Below are 20,546 nucleotides of genomic sequence, written 5' to 3' on the forward strand. Positions count from 1 at the left end.
GGACAGAGTTTGTTGTAGAATACTTGTCGATGACCTATGCTTCATTTTTAGTAACAGGCCTAAGTAAGCAAATTTAATAATCATACAGTCAATCAAATAACCAAATGAGAAACAACCATAAATTCTAAATTACTGCATGTTATTAATCAAAATAAAGAAGAAAAATCCTACACATATTGATTTCTCAAAATGATGAAATCTAAATTGTCCTGATTAATCGAGAAAAGAAATATTCATCATTCTATATGCATTTATCATTATTGTGTTTATGTGTGTATCACAACTAATATTGGTTCAATACTATTTGATCAGCTTACAATTGGTATCTATTATTATTATTGTTATTATTATTATTACTAGTGGACACGTGATTCATAAATGTATTGACACCATTCCTAAAAGTATAAAAATGGTATTCAATTGAAAGAAACAAAAGAGTTCTATGTGAAAGACAGTTTCATTCATATACACTTATATGTATACATAGTTGTATAGAATTACATATAAATAAATACATATACAAGTATACTGACTGCTGAACACTTTCATATAATACTTATTACATTCATATTATTATTATTATTATACATATTTGAGTAGGTATTTCTACTATGTTAGTGATGACTGTGAAAGTTTACAAAATTAATCTTTATTCATTTTGAATGATACCAAAATCAATACTTTTGTTGGAATATTACTTATAGTGGATAGATTATTGTTGAAATGTCTTTAATTTTGGATCTTAAATATTTAGTTGGATTAACTGGTAAAGGGGATCGTAGAATTAAAGTTTTATTTCGAGGTAAGTTTATGATAAATTAATTCAATATAAATATAGATAAATTAATGATTATTATGAGAATGGGGGGTTTTGTGGAGATTATAGTAAAATATAATGGTTGAATTCATTAGTCGATCTAAACTAAACCACTTTTGAAAACCTGGAAGTACTGAGAAACCGTGATCATTAGAGTTGGATAGAGACAGGTATCTACCTTACACAATGGATGAATAGTTGTGAAAGATCAATTGTAGTTAGATATTAACACCGTTAGATACCACGTTAAGTGCTCGCAAGCGAGGTGGGATCGTGGATGTACACTGTTGAGGAGTCCCATACTGGGATGAGGTGGCCATCCAGTGCTTCCAAGTTTTCAATGGTGGTCTAACTTAGATCAACTCATGAATTCAACTTTAAGAAGTAATGATTATCAGTTGATGATTCACGTCATATTTTAACCATCAAATATAGATAAGTAATATGAGGGAAGTCATTGAAACTTTGAGAGTATTTATTCTAAAAAAAAGACTGACGGAGTAAAACTAAGGAATACAGGGTAGTTATTTTGTCCTAGTTTAAGACTTCTAAGGACTAACTACTCATCGACAATTTGGATTTCTGAAAATCTAAAGTAATTAGTCGTTTTTATAAATTTTGATAGAACAATAATAAAACGGATTTGATTTGATAAATTTGGTGTATTTTATATAATTGACCTTTATTAATTTTCATATAAAATACTTTGATAAGTATATATATATTCAGAGAGGGATTTTATGAATATTATAGTAATTTAGTAGTTGAATTAATGAGTTATTTGAAGCTAGACCACCATTGAAAACCTGGAAGTACTGGAAGGCAGTTTCGTTCTACTATGGGACTCCCCGTGGATTGGTTGAATTTAAACATTAAAACTGTTGGACACCTTAGCAGTGATCTAGAAGTTAAACGTTCATGCACGACACCGATAGGTCCCGGGTTCAAATCTCGCGAAGCGGGATTGTAGGTGCGCACTGCTGACGAGTCCCATGCTAGGACGTAACAGCCGTCCAGTATTTCCAGGTTTTCAGTGGTGGTTCAGCTTCAATTGACCCATGAATTCAACCATTAAGAAATATAAATGTATATGACCAGATTTCTCGAAACGTATAGCACAAATACACCACATTTTCACCGATTAACTTTATCTTCTTATTTTTTTTTTCTATCGAAATTTCTGAATTTATTATTAGGATAGTAGTAGTAGGAGAAGTGACTAGTTTTCGGTTGCTATGTAATCTATACTGTTATCCTACATTACCCTTTCTTGTTTTTCTTTTTAAACTAACAAACGACTCGGTGAAATTGTTTGATTTGATTATTTCATGTATAAAAAACCCAGTAGATTTAATTCCTTAGTAACCGTTTCTATATTCATTTAACTAGTAAGTAGTTTCAAGTTTTAAAATCAATCCATTTGAAGCAATTAGTTCCTTTGATAAACTTCGGTTAGTGTAATAAGGAAATGAAGATTAGCAGAACTATACGATGATATATTATCGCAATACATTTCAAATAATCTGATCACATATAATGTACTTGTTAAGAACATTTCTACATAAAAATAAAAGGTCAGCTAGACTTGGAATGAAGGTTAAGAGGAGACAAAGATAGGAACTCACTGAAGACAATAGTGTACGGTGGCGCAACTTCGTGGATTGGTTGAAGTTAGACATTAACACCGTTGGATGCCAGCCGGCTCAGTGGTCTAGTTGGTTAAGCGCCTGGCGAGAGACTGATAGGTCCTGGGTCCGAATCTCGCGGGGTGCGGGATCGTGGATGCGCACTGCTGAGGAGTCCCATACTAGGACCAAACGGTCGTCCAGTGCTCCCAGGTTTTCCATAGTGGCCTAGCTTCAATTGACTCATGATTTCAACCAGTGAAATTTCTAAAAAGTCTCCACAAAACCCATTTTGATAATAATAAAGAAAACAATGTGAATACAATTTCTAAAACAGTCATCTCAAGGCATTTCCGATGAAAACACTTAAATTATCGCATAGTGACACCGTTTATTTCAGCAGATGAATTTGAATATGAATATACGAATATGTCATTGTTTCAAATAAATATCATCTAACCATGATCTGAATCATTTTATGAAAGAAAATAGTGATATGTTAACTACTTATTAAAGGGGTACTGAGGTTAGTTTGTATAAGAATCCCAGTTATAAATATTTTGGTGGTGTTGAATTCTCCAACATCCATAAATTCTATGAATCTTCTTCATTCTCATCAATAGACCTACTCACAGTTTCGAATGGATAATCGTCAAAAAAACTGCTCAACTTTTTATTATGATATCTTATTATAATAAGTTACATAATTTATTCCTATAATCAAATATTTATGAGTATAGAATTTCATAACTGACTTCAATTCAACAGTTACATTCTTAAGAAATAGTTTTTTTCTGGTCTTTAAATAAAGTTGGTTAGTGATTAGCAGATGAATTTAAAACATGTGTTTCGTCCCATTTGGGACTCATCAGTTATATATACTTGGATCCCAGTGTTGATATTAACACTGGGAATCCAATCCAGTTCCTTACACTTTATATGCCAAATGTTTTTATCTTTTGGTTTACGCTAATCAAACTAATTATCCATACTTTGAAATTACTTCATCTTAAAATATTCTTAAGAACAGTAATTACCTACATGGTGCGAACTTTTAAACATTGGATAACAGATTTTAACCCCCTCTATTTCCTATTTCAGGGTTGTCGGCTGAATATTTTAATTAAGACATACGAATAATATATATTCCAAAAAAAGTAATTAAATCTATACTAATTTTCTAAGTGAAAAAAATTTGTTGTCTACCAATTGGTTTGTCATATTGTCTGGTTTTTAGTGCTATTGGAATTCTGTTAAAGAAGTTTGTTATATAACTAAATAGTCTAAGTGATTTGAAATTATGGTGCAAATTTTTCTAACATAAACTGAAGGCGATCAGCAAGAATGGATCTCATATTAGATAGAGCTTGTGAGTTCTGTAATATCAAATAAATGAATACTTTTCCTGTAATCTATTGGAGAGACGACAAACATTCCCATTGAGAAACTTTGACCAAATAATCCTTAATTTAGGTTCGTGACTTTCGACAGATAACGTCCAATCACTGAATATTAGTTTAAAAGTCCTATTTTCATTTAATAACCATATTAACTGTTGAACCAATTAACCAGCATTTAAGTAGGAAAGAATTAACATTTATTGTCAATAGTAAATGCAGCTCAGGACTTGGAAGTAATCAATAAAATTTAAAATGTAATTTAACCCATCATTGACTACTACATGGAGAGAAAGTCAGTCAGTGGTTAGGTTTAATCCTGTACGTGATCTTATATATTCCTGCTTCTGTTTAGTTCCACTTTAAGATGGAATAGTTATTCAGTGTTTATTAGTTACGGTGGTTCCCCAGTCAAATTAAGTTTATGATTCAAACGATTTTTAGCATCAATTTAGCACAGATTACTATTTAATGGTATGAATCAGAGAAGAAATGCTACAAAAATATATTATGTCACTGATTTGATAAGCTTTCTATATTGTAGTAAGAACAGATATGTTAAAAGTTATATTTGTCAAAATGTGAGATAACTAGTATTTTGGTTGAATACTAGTTTTAAGATATCACTATTTCATTATTACTCTGTCAAATAAGTAAATTTCGAATACGGGTTATAATCAACCCCCCTACTCATTGCTTTGTCACTAATGATAAACTAAATAATATATTTCTCAAAATTACGTCAAAAAACTAGCACATTACAGTACAATGTTCAATTTGTAGCGGTAAATAACTGTTATATAGACATTCCGCATTTCTGCTAGTCTTGGTGGCTTTAAACGTTTCTAGATGGTATTCGGTCAAGTATCTTAGCGATACTTCAGCAGAGAATACATGAAATTATTCTTTCCTCCTTTAGATAGTTAGCTTAATGGCTTAACGTTCACCTACCTCTGTCTAGTTATCATAGTTCGCCTGCTTGTTTATCTTACAGGTACAATGTTTAGTACCAGAACCATTTAATTACATTATATCTAATATTTTCCAAAAACATGTTATCACACTGTATAAAGCATGAAAAAAATGGTATAACTTTATGAAATACGAAGAAGACTCATTATTTACTTAACAGAGTTACAGTTCTTGATAGGATTTCACAATGAAATACAATAATAGTTGTTTACGTACACAAAATTACTGAAGTTTATTTTAATATGTTGACGCATTAATAAACAACATGTGATCACTAGTCATTCATCATCATCATCACACACACACAAACAACAAATGTACTGTTAAACCATTTTGTTTCGATGGCAGTTTGTTAAAACTAATCTTATTGAGTTGTTAATGAATTATTTATCAAGATTAGTGATTACTAATATACAACTACTAATATCTACGCTTGCGAAACATGACTCCGACCAGCTACTTGAATGAACATCTCTCACCAATTATGTGGCCTAGATCTGATTAGCTCAGAGTATCATTTAGGATAATTGTGATGGAAATAAAATGAAAGTTACACTGTCTAAGAGATTAGTTAGCATTATCAAATCCATGCAAAATTATGGATTAATTTAATATTGTACAACTGAATATCGATCCAGTGAGACCTGAAGGTCATGGGTTCGTTCCCCTTTGGTATTTCTGGTGCAAACTGCCAAGAAGCCTCGTGTTAGGCTGGAACAGTTGCGTAATCCTCCCTATTTTTCAGCAGTACCACAACTAAGATCAATCCATGATCAGTATAACCTACTAATTAAACCAATCTTCACAAAATATCTTCAAATGAAACTATTTTTGTTACTGATATGGTAATTACTTTAGATGTGACATTGAGTGATACAGATTCCAATTTTTAGGAAGGAAAATTAGTTCTGTTAGGATTGCAGATAGATTTTGAAGGTCGTCTAACATTAAACTTTAGTTCAAGGCTTCCTGTAATGAATGATCTGATATCTTAAGCGTGTATCTTCATAACAAGCAACTGAATGAAAAAACAGATGGTCACTGTAGTTACAGAATATGAAATTAGGTAAATTCTGTCCATTTATTCTACAATATACCAAGTAAGGAAATTAGCATAACACATCTCACAATCATACAAACCTAATTTAATAAAGCAAAAAGAGATTTCAACGATGAAAATTTGCTTTTCAACCAAATAATTTACTAAAGCTGGAACATTTTGATTTAACCTACTCAAGCCTGAACTCTGTATGCGGAGAGATAATGTACAATCTTTCATCCTTCTACGACCTTAACAGCCGTCCCAGCATGTTTTGGTTCCATATTCTATTATTTGATTTCTTTTATTGATTTATATTATATTCTTGAACCAATCAACTTAAAAAAATATTGAAAACTCAGAAGCATTGGAATGTTTATTCGTCCTCGTATGAGGTTCCTCAGGAGTTTGCATCCACGATCCCGTACACGGGAATCGAACCCGGGACCCTCATTCTAGCACGTATCAGGAAAAATATTTATTGTGATTTAGCTTAGGCAGTTGTATAGAAGATATTTTTTATCGGTTTCGAACATTTTAGTTGTAAGATGTTGCCAATGTTTACTTAGTTAATCACAAACTATAAACTATCTGGCGGTACGCTTTTAATTTAGTGCAACAATATACGATGCTCTATCTTAAACCTCATTGGTTCACTCATAGTTGTCAGTATAATATACTTTCACCTTTATTTCTTATTATTCTGGTCATGTTTTCGCCTATTTCGAACGGCAAAACTGGAAATATTAACAGAGGTGTTTGTGGGTTTTCTAATAGAATAAGAGTATACTACAACACGAGTTAAAGAAATTTTTCTGAATTTATTTATTAATATAACTGACTGATCTTAGTTAGACAACCAATATAAACGAGTAGGCACTGACTAACTGCTTCACCCTATTTAAGGGATTCCTTATCAGTGTGCATTCACGACCTCGACATCAGTGATCGAACTCAGGACCTTTGGTTTCTTGTGAGAACGCTTAGATTCTATACATTTGAGCCAGAATTCAGTGGTTCACATATTTGACTTTCATTAGTTCATAATATTGTATAATCATCTAGTATCCTTACTGTCTTACATTTGACATGGTTGAACTCCAATAGTCATGGCTTCTCTCTAGAACATCGGAATTACCTCTCGAAATTAGTTACTAGTGAGCACCTGAATAATAAGTGTAAATAGTTTGTTGATATTTTTCTGGATTTCATAGTCAACATCATTGACTGACTTTAGTTAATAATCAAAGTCCGAATTTGATTATTACCCTAATGAAGTCTAGACAAGCTTGGTGAAATTAAACATCGGAATTAATTTAAATTTCAATGGTTAATTTTATTTCAAACAAGCGAACGGTAATTGGTTTGAGTCCTAGAGTGAACATCAACTCTGGAATACAGGTACATTTGGCTGATGAGTCTCAAAATAAGATGTAACTCACGTTCTGGATTCCACTGTGTTAGCCACCATCATTCTTTGTCTATTTCAAACAAAGTTTTCATTTATAATGTCTTTAACATATTCAACATTCAATTTCTGTCAAACTATTCGTATAAATATTGGTAAGTACTACTACTAATGTAAATCTAACTATTATTCTCTATAACATAACAATTTAACATTTGATTAAGTCATAGTTATCTCGAATGAAATAATCATAATCTATTCTTTTGGTAACTGTTTTGCTTTGCTTATTATTTTCAAATCTATGTTTTGTCTTGTTTTTAAAAAAATTAAAACAGAGGCTAAATTGAATTCAAGAATTGCTACTGGACATGATAGTGTTTATTTTGGACAACGTATTAGTTGGCCAGTTAGTCGTTCATTGGATGATAAAGATGTATTAATTTTAAAAGCTTATCAAATAAGAAAAGGTTTACCAGATAGGTAGATTCTATTGTATTCAATGTAATTATCTTTTTTTAAATAATTGTTTTGAGTAGTTAGTCTACGAAATGAACTGTTTATAAGCAATGATGGTTGGTGTCTAAGAGTGGAATTCAGGACGCGCGTTTCATCCTATTCAGGACTCGTTAGCTCGATGTATCTGCATCGCAGAGTTGATGTTCACCTTAGGACTCGAACTCAGTACCACTCGCTTCAAACGCCGTCGCGTTATCCACTCAACTACTGAGTCCTGATAGCCACTTGCAGTCTTAAACCTCAATGGGAAGATACAAGCCAAACGATACCAAGTGAATTTATATTCACCCCGTTGCACAAGCAAGTGGCTATCAGGACTCAGTAGTTGAGTGGATAACGCGACGGCGTTTGAAGCGAATGGTACTGGATTCGAGTCCCAGATTGAACATCAACTCTGCGATGCAGATACATCGAGCTAACGAGTCCTGAATAGGATGAAACGCGCGTCCTGAATTCCACTGCTAGCCACCATCCATCATTGCTTAAGAAAAGCTTATGAATTAAAGCAATATCGAGGCATACCACAGTATGTGCATATGTCGATAACAGACTGATCAATTGCAGTCTTAAACCTCAATGGGAAGATACAAGCCAAACAATACCAAGTGAGCTGTTTATAGTTTACATCAAGGATTGATTTTAGCTTGACAATCGATTTAAAACTCAAAACACTAGACAATTGTTTTGTTTTAGGATGAAGCATCTCAACAACCTACAAATTCGTTAGGGTTCGAACTCAGGACATATAAGCTTGGTGAGAAAGATGTTATGATCAAGTCGTTTATGATTTATCAATCTTAATATTCAGGTTTTTCTTTCTTAAACTGGAATCTAAAATCTCATTACTTTATACCAGTTACTCCCACTAAGCGATATGACTCTCTCTCTCTCTCTCTCCAGTAGATGCATTGATTAAAGACTCGATTTAGACTATAAGCGGTTAATATGACTCTACAAAATAAGGTGAGCTCGTATTATTGTAAAAAATTAACTTCAATGTTATGTAGTTGAAAATTAGTTTTTAATGATAAGTTGATGTGAATAAGATGAAACGTAAAATATTAAGAGTTTGGCGGCCCTTAATCTGACTCCCATTAGATTGCATGCTTGACAGTTATCAAAATATAGAAATCGTCAATCCTCGTATATAGTCATCGACTTAAAGCGCGTTAGTGAATAACGGAAGTAAATAAGTCAAATGGGAGGATGAAGTTTTGAATATGTTTATTTCGTATAATCGTTGATATGTACAGACAATCGAGAAGACGGAACGAAGGAAGCGAATGGGAGAGAGAGATAGGAGAAAAACGTAATGACACGCAGCGGAAAAGGCATGTGAGCCCACTCAATAAAGCCAATCGTGAATCAATATTTACATTCAGACCAAAAATAAGTTACAAGGCATGTGATGAGTAAGATAAGAAATGCACATACATACGCTTACATTAAAAGTAGTCAAGATTGATCTACAAATAATTAACACAGTTCGAAATATTACTCAAGAAGAATGAATAAATTAGCTTGTACGGTAGCCAGTATAAGCTATGTAGGCTTAATATAGCAACCAAAACTACAAGAGCGCCATCCACTTGCAGTCCTTCTTCGGAATGATAAGCTTAATTTATAGGGTTCTGTTGTACAACCATAAGTATGTAAATTAACTTTTCATTTGTAATTTCCGTGCTTCGATTAAAAAGTACATCTTTAAATTTGTGTAAGATTCCGTAGTTCTTACTAACCTACTTATGATTAGTAATGGGAATGTACATGTCATGTTTCTCTGACTCTTAGTGTAGATCACATCATATCCGTCAACTTCCAATGCGGCCTTTAGTCTTAATAACTTGGGATTACGCGAAAAAAACTTAACTTATCTCCTGAATAAATAAGCAGTTACATCTCTGAATGTGATGTTGAGTGACATGGGTTCTAGCCACAAGCAGAGAATCGTTATTTTCAAACAGGTTTTCCTATTGATTATATTCAGCCATCTAACATTGTATATATTTATGTGATAAAGCTAATTATTAAACCTGATCATCAACTAAATGTTCATTGTATTTTATCTCAGTTTACTAGGATCCTTGTCAATCAATTTATATCCACTGACTCGAGATGTACATTCAATATTTCGAGAAAATCTTGTGGATAGTTCAAATCATCCAACTGGCGTAAGTATTGGTGATATTTACGTTTTAAAAAAATACTACCATTGTTTTATTTGAACAATCAACTGCTCGTCAGTCAGTATTATTTAGACTGGACTAATGACGGTTTGTTGAAAGGACGTTAAGAATTCTTCTTAAACTTAGTTACTACTGATTTTATGGTTTACAAGTATGTCAGTATTATTCAACTTATATTTTCCGTCACGGGATGACTTCGGAAAGAAAAAAAATTGAAATGGGAACTACTGGATGTACAACTTAGTGGCCTAGATGTAACATTCTCTTCATTATGCATGAATGTCTTATTTCTTTGATGGTTGTCTTACTAAATTTAACCAACGATATGAAGTACAAACTGGAAGAACTTTACACATCTCCTAAGCTATCAGTAATCACATACTGATTTGTGACGACAATTAAAAAGTTCAAAAGTTCTGAAGTGATGTTCTAACAAGTGAATTTTAATCACTATGTGAATGGGACTGATATCGCCCATTTCACTAGGTATTGTTTATTTTTTAAATATAAAATATGACGACAAATCGAATAAGGCGGAATTACTCAAAGGTCTTAAATATTTATGCAACTTAAGTTACTCATCTTGTGGATTGATTTTGCCCCTCTCATATAAAATACAAAACATATCTCTATGTTAACTTTAATTTGGCTAATGTCTCCGTTACACTAAAGTATTACAAATCATTACATTTGTCACTACTAAGTAATTAATTAGTATCATCTTAACTCACTCATTCAGGGCTTAAATTGTAATCATGATTTCTTTTCTTTTCGCACTATTACATTAGATATTATTATTATTTGAGTTACGTTATCAATCACCTGATAGTACACATGGTGATCTAGATGATGATCTTGCTAATTATCCGCTAGGAGACACAGATTATGGACTTGAAGATGCAGAATATGAAATTCATCAAGATCAACCTCCACCTTTTAGGTAGGTCATTTTGTTTATTTTGTAAACTATTAATTTATTTTTCATCATCACTTAAGTCAGTACCATTTAGTTGAGAATATGCATTATTCAACAACATTATGAAAACAAAAAAACTCATTCATGCTTCGAATAAAATTAAAGTTTGTTCCATACATCAGTTATCTGGTATCTCATTTCATTTTCTTCTCATTAGCATCAATTTGTCTTAAACCGTGCGTGAAACACAATTATATGAAAGAAGAATATTCTTAAAGAGAAAGAATGTATTTGTAAAATTTCAGCAAAAGTATTTGAAGTAATTTCACTGTTTTGCCTGGCAATCTGGTCCAAGCTTTTCCAAAGAAATATTTTTTTTATTGAGATCATGAACTGATTGATGTTAGACCACCATCGGAAACCTAGAAGCACTGGACGGCCGCTTCGTCCTATCGTGGATGCGCACTACTGAGGAGTCCCACAATATGACGAAACGGCCGTCCAGTGCTTCCAGGTTTTCCATGGTGGTCTAGCTTCAACTGACTCATGATTTCAACCATTGAAATTACTATAATATCCACAAAATGCCTTCTGACATTAATCATACAGTTGACTTTAAACGATGTACTTTGCCCTAAACCTGGTTACTATTTGGATTATTAATTTGGATGTATAATTGTAGAACTTGAAGAGAATATTCTTCGTTCAACTATTATTCTTTCAATATAATTGAGGATCTTTAAACAAACGTTAAAACCTTGAATTAGTCATTTTCTAAATAAACATAGAGCATAGAATTTACACTTTTGATATTAAAAAAACAAACAAAAACAAACAATATTCCATCGATTAATCAATTATTATAGTTACTGTTTATGCTGAATACTTTCGAAATGTATCAGACAGAGTACACTGTCTTGACCTCGACCTTGAAAAAATGGTTGGTTTTATTTAAGATTCCAATATTTAATTTCCAAATTGATTTCACGACCTTGTATAATCTTCTGTACTTAGAAATTGTTTCTACATTAATAATAATAATTGTTACTACGTCTGTTATCATTAAATGACCTGAGATTTTGTTGTTGTCACTTGATTTCATACTTAATCGATAAATTTAAATATTTGATAAACTTTGAATGTGTATCCCAATTTATCGTTAATGTTATTACAAAACAGTAGTGTTTGTGTGTGTGTGTGTTTCCATAGATATTCTGTTCACTTATACATAATTCATGAAAAGATCAATACAGTTTAAGTACTTGTCTGAAAACGATATCTACAATTTGTTGATGGTTTGTACTATCATTTGAGACCGTCACTAAACACAAACTAATCACTGAATAGTTACTGGTACGTTTCCAGTGGTGGTTAGGGAATTTGATCCACAATTTGTAAATTAACTTATGAGTTAGATGATTCTGTATTGTGATCCATATCAATTTATGTTGGATGATTTAAAACATACATTTTAATAGCAATATTTTTCTATCTCTGAGAGAAGAAAAAACCAACTTCATTATTGTCCTAAACAGACATTACCAAAGATTGTCTAGATAGTATGAGGTTGTGGAGATCGTTGAGTTCTAGTTGAGATCATGAACCGATCAGTGTTAGAGGTAATTCTCGGAGTTCTAGTGAGAACCTTTGACCAGTGGAGTTGAATCGTGTTGGGTATGAAGCAGATACCCACCAAGGATAATGGAAGATGGTCGCGCAAGATGGTGGATTGGTTGAAGTCAGACATTAACACTGTCAGATCCCTGCTCAGTGGGCTAGGGGTTAAACTTAGGTGATTGAGGCCGGATGTCCCGGGTTCGAATTCTGCGTGTGGGATCGTGGGTGCTCACTTCTGACGTGTTCCATACCAGGCCGCCTAGTGCGTCCAGGTTTTCGCTGGTGATCTAATAGTGATCGGTTCATGATCTTAATTAAAATCTCGATTGTTTAAACGTTGTTAGTCGTTTCTTTAATCATTCAACCTAAGTATACAATGCAGAGAGCTGTTTGATTCATATAGATGCTTTGAAACATAATCACTTTAACTTCACTATATTAAAAGATCATGAAACTTTTAAATTAAACACCCCTTAAATGGTTGATGTTCATGTCTGATGTAATTACTTACAAAGAGATCTCAATAACAAACTGAGGACTCTAAATATGGGAATTAGGTCGATGATCCAACTGCTCAACACTTAAACGAATGAGATGACTAGATTAAATTTTATACGGAGAAGTCAAATCATATGTCTGATAGTCCATAAAAACATGTTATCTAATCATCAAACTAAAGCACAGACAAAACTATATGTTTATCAAGAACGATAAGACTCAGTGGTATTAATAGTGAATTAATCTTTATTATAAAGCTCCACTGTTTGCCCTCGACATGTGATGTCTGAATTAATTAGGAATTTGAACCGCTGCATTAAAAAGAAATGACACAATAAATATACTTATCATCAAATTATTCAAAGTTATGAACTGCTACTTCTAAACAATTCATATTATGCTTTTTACATTCTTCAACCTAAGGGAAAATCAGTTTTACGTTAATTCTTCCTATATTGATTCATGCTTTTCATTTCAGTTCATATGTTGAGTTGAATGGTGATTTCAATCAAATAATAGATCGAGAACTTGCTCTTGCTGCAGGTGACGAATGGGAGGTAGAGAGTCAACTATCTGCACCGGAAAGAAAGTAATATATCACCTTTTTTTCTCATTATCGATTCTAATTGGTTATTCAGTAGTTGCTTGGATCCATTTATCACTTATTGAATAGTCTTAATGTTTTATTTTTAACTATAAATGTTATGTATTGAAACGAGCTAGTCAACCAATTATATGGCATTTTATTCATGAAGTACTCCTCAACATAATGTTTAGAACATTTGCTTACAACTGAATGACCACCATTACATTTTCAATCATAAAGATGTATCTATTTGATAAAATTTAATTGATGCATACATGCGATCTATGGTCATAGTTTACCATAGTTTGTTCCCAAACAGTAAACAATAACCAAAAAATTATTAACTGGTTAAGACTAGTTCATATCCTTCTGATAGGAAACTATTTTTAAGCCGTCAATAGGATAAGAATCACTGGTGATTAGTTTTGTTTTATTCGATAGACAGATAAGTTCGAAATTGAGAGATGTGCAAAAGAATCTGTTATAACACTAGGATTTTCTTCATCTTTACTAATGGGATGTTAATATACTTTAGAAGAATATCTACACTAGATTCCATCCCAGTGTCGATTCTACAGGAGTTCAACATAACTCAGATCAAGAACACGTGATTAGCGTGACTAGTACGTAAGTATATTTCCATACCAAAATACAGATAACAAGCCGATACAATCCAACAACAATCGCAATAATAATAACTCCTATCAGACTATCTACACGTCTGACTAAGCAAACAACCAATCATCATCATTCTCGCCCACACATCAGAATTTCATGAATATCACATAAAGAAATTGTGATGAATAGAAGAAGTCGAACTGATTTACTAACTAGGAATTCTCAGAATAGTGCAATTTAAGGCAGTCAGAATTGAATGAATACAGCTACACCTATTATATTTGGGATTTATAATAAGCGCTCAATCCAATACAAAGTAATCATTAATCAATATGAAATATCCAATTAGAAATGATATCTTTGACAATAAAATACTAAGTAGAACTTTTTCAGTTGATTATAATAAGTTAATAGGTCGTAGATTCGAATCTTGCGAGGCGCGATTTTGGATGAGTACTGCCGAAGAGTCCTACACTAAAACGAAATGGCCGTCTTGTGCTTCCAGGTTCTATATGATGGTCTAACTTCAAATGACTCATGAATTCAATTATTAAATTACTATGATATTCACAAAAACCCCTTTCTGATTAAAATTCATTATAAGTTACTAGTTAAAAATATTAGGTATTTAAAGGTTTAACTATTGATATAATGTAACTTATTAACCAAATAAACACCTATGTACTTTATTATTGAGTCACCTTTACTATATTTACAGTAATACTTTAAAGCAAAGTTTACATTAGAATAAACAAGATATTATTTGGCTCGTTTTTTTTCTATTAGCAAAACGTAATAAAGATTATTGACTTCTATTTATATCAATGGATACAATCGTTAATAATTAACTGTCAAATTGGCAGGTCAAATGAAATCTTTTTTAACAAAAAAAAAGACAATGATGGATGTAGCGCTCATTTTCGTGGATTAGTTGAAGTTAGACATTAACACCGTTGGATGCCTTAGCGCTGGTCTAGAGGTTAACGTTCTCGCGCGAGACCGAAGGCTCTGAGTTGGAGTCCCGCATGCGAGACCGTGGATGCGCACTGTTGAGGGTTCCATACTAGGATGAAACGGCCGTCCATTACGTCCAGGTTTTTAACGGTTGTCTAGCTTACATCGACTCATGTGTTCAACTACTAAAATCAATACAGTCTCCACAAACCGCATTGTGACCATAATTATTGTTTAAACAGCTAAGTAATATTGTAATGAACGAGAACACAAGTGGGGAATAATCACTTGTATTTCAATGCAAAATTACAGAGTTCTTTGGGTAAATGTAAAAACCATACGTTCAAAATTTCATTTACAAATCTTCCATCAATTGTTTCAAACCTTATCGTTCCTTCAATACCATAAATATTACTCTCTGTTTCCATTTTCTCCGATTCGATCTTCTCAAATTTCTGTTGCCAGGCTGCCCATTTTTGATCGGCGTTATATACTACTTATGTAGACATAAGTAACATCCACTACAAGATAATTAGCTTCCAGATCTAAAGTATGATAGATCATATTATTTGATTCGGTTTGTTGCTAATTTGGATTCACGGCAATAAATTATAGTCTAAGTGAATAATTAGATGGTTACATAGATTCCCTGTTTCATTAACTATAAGCTATTTCATTTTTCTCAATCTAACATGTCAACTGTGGTTGATTTTCTCCAAAGCACCATGATATTTACGAATTTTCAATTCATACTACTTCTGTCCTTTAAATACTAAACGTTAATTTATTATTACTGCCACAACAAAACATACATTTGCCAACACAAACATTTCTTAGAGGAAAAATAAGCTGGTTTTATATATGATTCCCAAAACTATTTATACGATGAATAGATTAAATGAAATGGTGTCGTAGAGATAAATTCGATTTATAGTATATAATACCTGTCAGTGCTTACTAATGCGGCGTTTTATACTTGGAAGAAACCTCTAGTACTCCTGATGTCAATCTATGACAAACTCCATCTACAAATGTACAGATTATTTAGACTGGATCTTTTCCGTTAATAATATGAATAGGTACTTATTTACTTATTTACTTACTTACCTACTTGCTTACTTACTTACTTGCGCCTGTTGCTCCCAATGGAGAATAGGCCGCCAACCAGCATTCTTCAATCCAATCTGTCCTACTCCTTTCTTTCTAGTTCTATTCAATTGTTGTTCATTCTTTTCATGTCTGTCTCCATTTCTCGGCATAATGTGTTATTCGATCTTCTCCTCCTCCTTTGGCCTTGAGAATTCCATGTGAGAGCTTGCATTGTGACACAGTTGGGTGCTTTCCTTAATGTGTGTCCTATCCACTTCCAACACTTCTTTCTGATTTGTTCCTCCACTGGGATATTGTTTGTTCTTTCCTATGGTAGGTTGTCGCTCAGCCTGGAGCCTCTCGAAATTACTGTCGGTCCCAAGCTCGAACAAAGGAGGAGGGTTGAGCATGGGGTTAGCGACTCCATCCTCTAGAATACTAACTCACTAAAAGTCACTAACCAGAAAAAAGATAATTCAGATATGAATATGTGTGTATCCCTAATTAATTTTTATCGTATCATATTTTTTTACATAACAGAGATCCGCGTATTATATCCATGCTTGGTCCAACTGTCTACAAATCAAATCAGTTCCAGGTGATTTGAACATTTTTTTTCTTTTAAAATAGAATCAATTCAATGTAACTACATATAACTGCTGTTTTATGTATCATTAAGGACTTACTAGCGTAATTTAGGGTGATATCATTTATATTTTAATAATTTAAAGACAACTATATATTAAATAATTACATAGGAGTGTAAGTTTAGGCTTAAATAGTACGCTTCCGTTTTTTATATCCTTAAAAGAAAGTAATGTCGTTTGTTTCGTACTTGGGCAATTGGATTATTATTATTATTATTACTATTGTTAGCGGTTAATTATTTTGTCCGCTCATTGACTATTTCTTCCATAGTCTATAGGATCGATGATCATCTGTTTTACTAAAGACAGTGAACGATGATCGATCACAAAAGACCTTAACGCCTATTAGTCCTTGATTTCTTTTCACCCTCGTATTCAGTTGAAAGACTAAGTTAGCAACTTTATTCATTCATGACTCAAAATTTATACAATCGTATATATCCAATATCTGATAGAATACTAATGTAAACAGGAAAATGCAATGCGTATATGATTATACGTATGTGAGACTGAACAACAATACTAACACAATGGGATATACTCATCCTTGATGAAAGTACATTAGCTTAACCAATTCATATACATCACTTTGACTAAGCAAGTAATCGTTTTGATCTCTCCTTTCTAGATTAATTCTGTATACCTTGTTTACGTAGATATTCATGATTTCCTTTATTGGTTAATGATATATTCGACAGAATTAGTCTTTTCTGATTTCTAAACTGCCGAAAATGAAACATCAGTTTAAAACGTTATGACAACATTCCTTCCATTAATAAGCTTATCACTTAATTATATGACATTAAACTATAAATATTAATGAACATATATAATAGATACCAGATTGAGTGACATAATTTCAATTACTTTTCTAAACCAATTACATTACAATATATAATATACACTTATTGTTTGCTGCTTTAAAAGTAACTATTTCCTATCTGAATGTATGACTTTACCTATTATAAAAACGAATGCCTCACAATAAAACCTAGGGAAAGTGGTTTTTCAACTTGTCATGAAGTAGACATTAACAGCGTTGGATGCCGGCTCAGTGTTCCAATAGTTAAGCGCTCGTGCGCGAGACTCATAGATCCTGCGTTCTAATCTCGCGGGGGGGGGGCGGGATCGTGGATGAGCTCTGACGAGAAGTCCCACAGTAGGACGAAAAGGCCATCCAGTGCTTCTAGGTTTTCCATGGTGGTCTAGCTTCAATTGACTCATGATTTCAACAACTGAGATTTCTAAAATCCCCACAAAACCCATTCTGATAAACAAATTCTTTACAAAACTAATCCAATTAATCATTAGTAGAAACTACCCTCTCATATCCTAATCATTTCATTCAAATTTATACTACTCTGAATAATAATAAGTAATATAATTGATAATAAAAATTAAAATTTACATTATTTTTAGCTAGGAATCAATGTAGTTGAAGCTCGAAAATTAGTTGGAACTAATATCAATCCAATGATTACTGTAACCGTTGGAAAATCTGTACAGAAAACAGTTACTAAATATTCAACGAATTGTCCATTTTATGATAATTATTTTGCATTTGATTTTGCTCGACCTAAAATAAGTGTACTTACAGAAATAATTCGTATTCGAGTAAGTTACCATTTTATTATTATTATTATTAAGTAATTCATCATATTGATGGAGCTTTTTTCTCTGAGCTGGATGGTTTGGTCGTCGTTCAGAAGAACGATGAAAGCTCCACGACCAAACCATCCAGCTCAGAGAACAAAAATCCATCAAAATCATCCACCTGAGCTACAAATCTTCTCCACCATCTCATCATTCATCATATATCTGTTATTCAGTTATTACAGATATCTGAAAATAGATCTAACAGTAAATAGATATCCTCTGAAGAACCAACGATAATTAGTTTACACTAAACAATTGTTTCATTCTAGTTTCAGTTCTCTTGGTAGTGTGAACACGTGAATACATATAAAATCTAGTACACAGTCATGATATTTCATCACAAGCACAATACCTTAAAATGTTAAATTGAAATCAACTAGATCAACAATCCACTCCCATTCATTCTACGATGCATCGCGATCAACAAATGTCTTAGTCTTAAGATGAATGAATCCACATAGCATTGTTTTTCACTAAAATTCAAAGACGTCTTTTATTGAAGTTCATTACAAATTAGTACACTACTGATCATTATTTATCAAGATGTTTTGGTGAAAATATATTCAGAAATAAAATAAAATACCAAGTAGGTCGTTGTAAATATAATCGAATGTTTCAAAAAACATCATAACTTCATGATCGTCGAAATGGGTGTTGGATTTTAGGCAAGAATAGTGGAATAGTTAGTAAGTTAAGCAAAATGATGATTCACGCATTACATATTTGCTATTAGATATATAGAAAAAATCAAATTTTTGATTGTGTCAAAATTTCATACCTCAGCTCAGATAATGAATAGTAGAGATACTATAGTGTGGGTTACTTATATCCACATAAGTAGTTTATAACGGTGGTCAGGCATAGAATGCATTTCAGTAGAAGATCGATCAAGAAACGACGGAAACGGAACGCAGTTGTTATAAAAATGCATGAACAATGAAATCTGAGACAATGGACTGATATTTGCAAAAGGAACAGTTAAGTTTGAGATGATGGATTATCATTTTTCAAATTAAATATTTACTATTTGGTTCTCAGATTTTAGTGAGATGCTCTGTAATTTCGTGTCAAATACATTCGATTGACCCCACTTGTGTTTTTGTTCACTACAATACAAGAATACTTAATTCATGAAGTAAGATTTTGTTTATCGGATTTTAACCCTCTCAACACGGTAAAGTTTATAGGTAGTATGATAATCACGTAGTGATATATTTAAATCTAAATCCGACTAGAAAGTAAGTTATCTATTTAGTGAACTAATATACGGTGATTTTAACGGCTTAGTGACATTCATTAGTTACTCACCTTACTCATATACTTTTAGCATATTTTGTAAAATTTTAGTCAGATGAAACATATATCTTTATATTATTATTAGGTATTTAATATGCGATCTCATCCATTAGCCCGTCTTTTACCTGGTAAATTGATCGGTGAATTTATTACTGATGTACAAACAGTTTATAATGAAAAAGGTATGTTCAGTTTCTTTACACTTTTGAAACTTTTCAGTTAATCATTCAGTAATTAAAATAGTAGAGTTAGAGTATTTCAAAATTTTCAACGAAGTGGTCTGCTTAAACCTCTGGGCTAACTGTTCCTGCTTTCTATATATTTCAAGTTGTTTGTTTTAATACGTAATTATATCTATTAATCGTATAACCTATTAGGGTGCATTTCTGAAAAGTGTACAACCTTTCGTTGTACAAGATACCGAAGGCCCAATCAAAGATAATGTAGTTGCTGGCAATATGAAACGGAAAAAAATGTCGATTAATTGGACTACAAGGATCTAGTTGGCGATCACTCAGTACTGACACTCAGGTCAATCAGCAATCGACAAGCACATTGAAATCGATTCAAATTATCAACCAGTCAGGAAAATTATGCACAAACATAGGAACAAAAATTAAATCAATAGGAGATAAAACCAAAACAAGATCCAATCAACATCGAAGTGTACAGGACAAGCTGTGAACCACATGTGGAGGAATTAGAACGC

The 20,546-nt window shown here is 32.5% G+C and overlaps 1 protein-coding gene across 3 annotated transcripts in view; it reads left to right on the top strand.

The window, feature by feature from the left end:
- Positions 1-360: 360 nt before the first annotated feature.
- FER1L6_1 (Dysferlin, limb girdle muscular dystrophy 2B (Autosomal recessive)) overlaps positions 361-20,546 on the top strand; it is a 117,815-nt gene continuing 97,629 nt past the window's right edge. The window contains exons 1-8 of one of the 3 annotated variants that reach the window (XM_051212384.1): positions 361-802; positions 7,594-7,738; positions 9,846-9,945; positions 10,749-10,900; positions 13,470-13,580; positions 16,779-16,836; positions 18,305-18,499; positions 19,923-20,019. In XM_051212384.1, the coding sequence (XP_051072566.1) occupies positions 724-802; positions 7,594-7,738; positions 9,846-9,945; positions 10,749-10,900; positions 13,470-13,580; positions 16,779-16,836; positions 18,305-18,499; positions 19,923-20,019 (937 nt within the window). In that variant the 5' untranslated portion in view covers positions 361-723. Of the gene's footprint in view, positions 803-7,593; positions 7,739-8,231; positions 10,901-13,469; positions 13,581-16,778; positions 16,837-18,304; positions 18,500-19,922; positions 20,020-20,546 lie in introns of those variants that run through there. The other 2 variants (XM_051212386.1, XM_051212385.1) reach the window with 2 other exon arrangements.

This window comes from Schistosoma haematobium, chromosome ZW, assembly GCF_000699445.3.
Source record: "Schistosoma haematobium chromosome ZW, whole genome shotgun sequence".
NCBI classification, from domain to species: domain Eukaryota; kingdom Metazoa; phylum Platyhelminthes; class Trematoda; order Strigeidida; family Schistosomatidae; genus Schistosoma; species Schistosoma haematobium.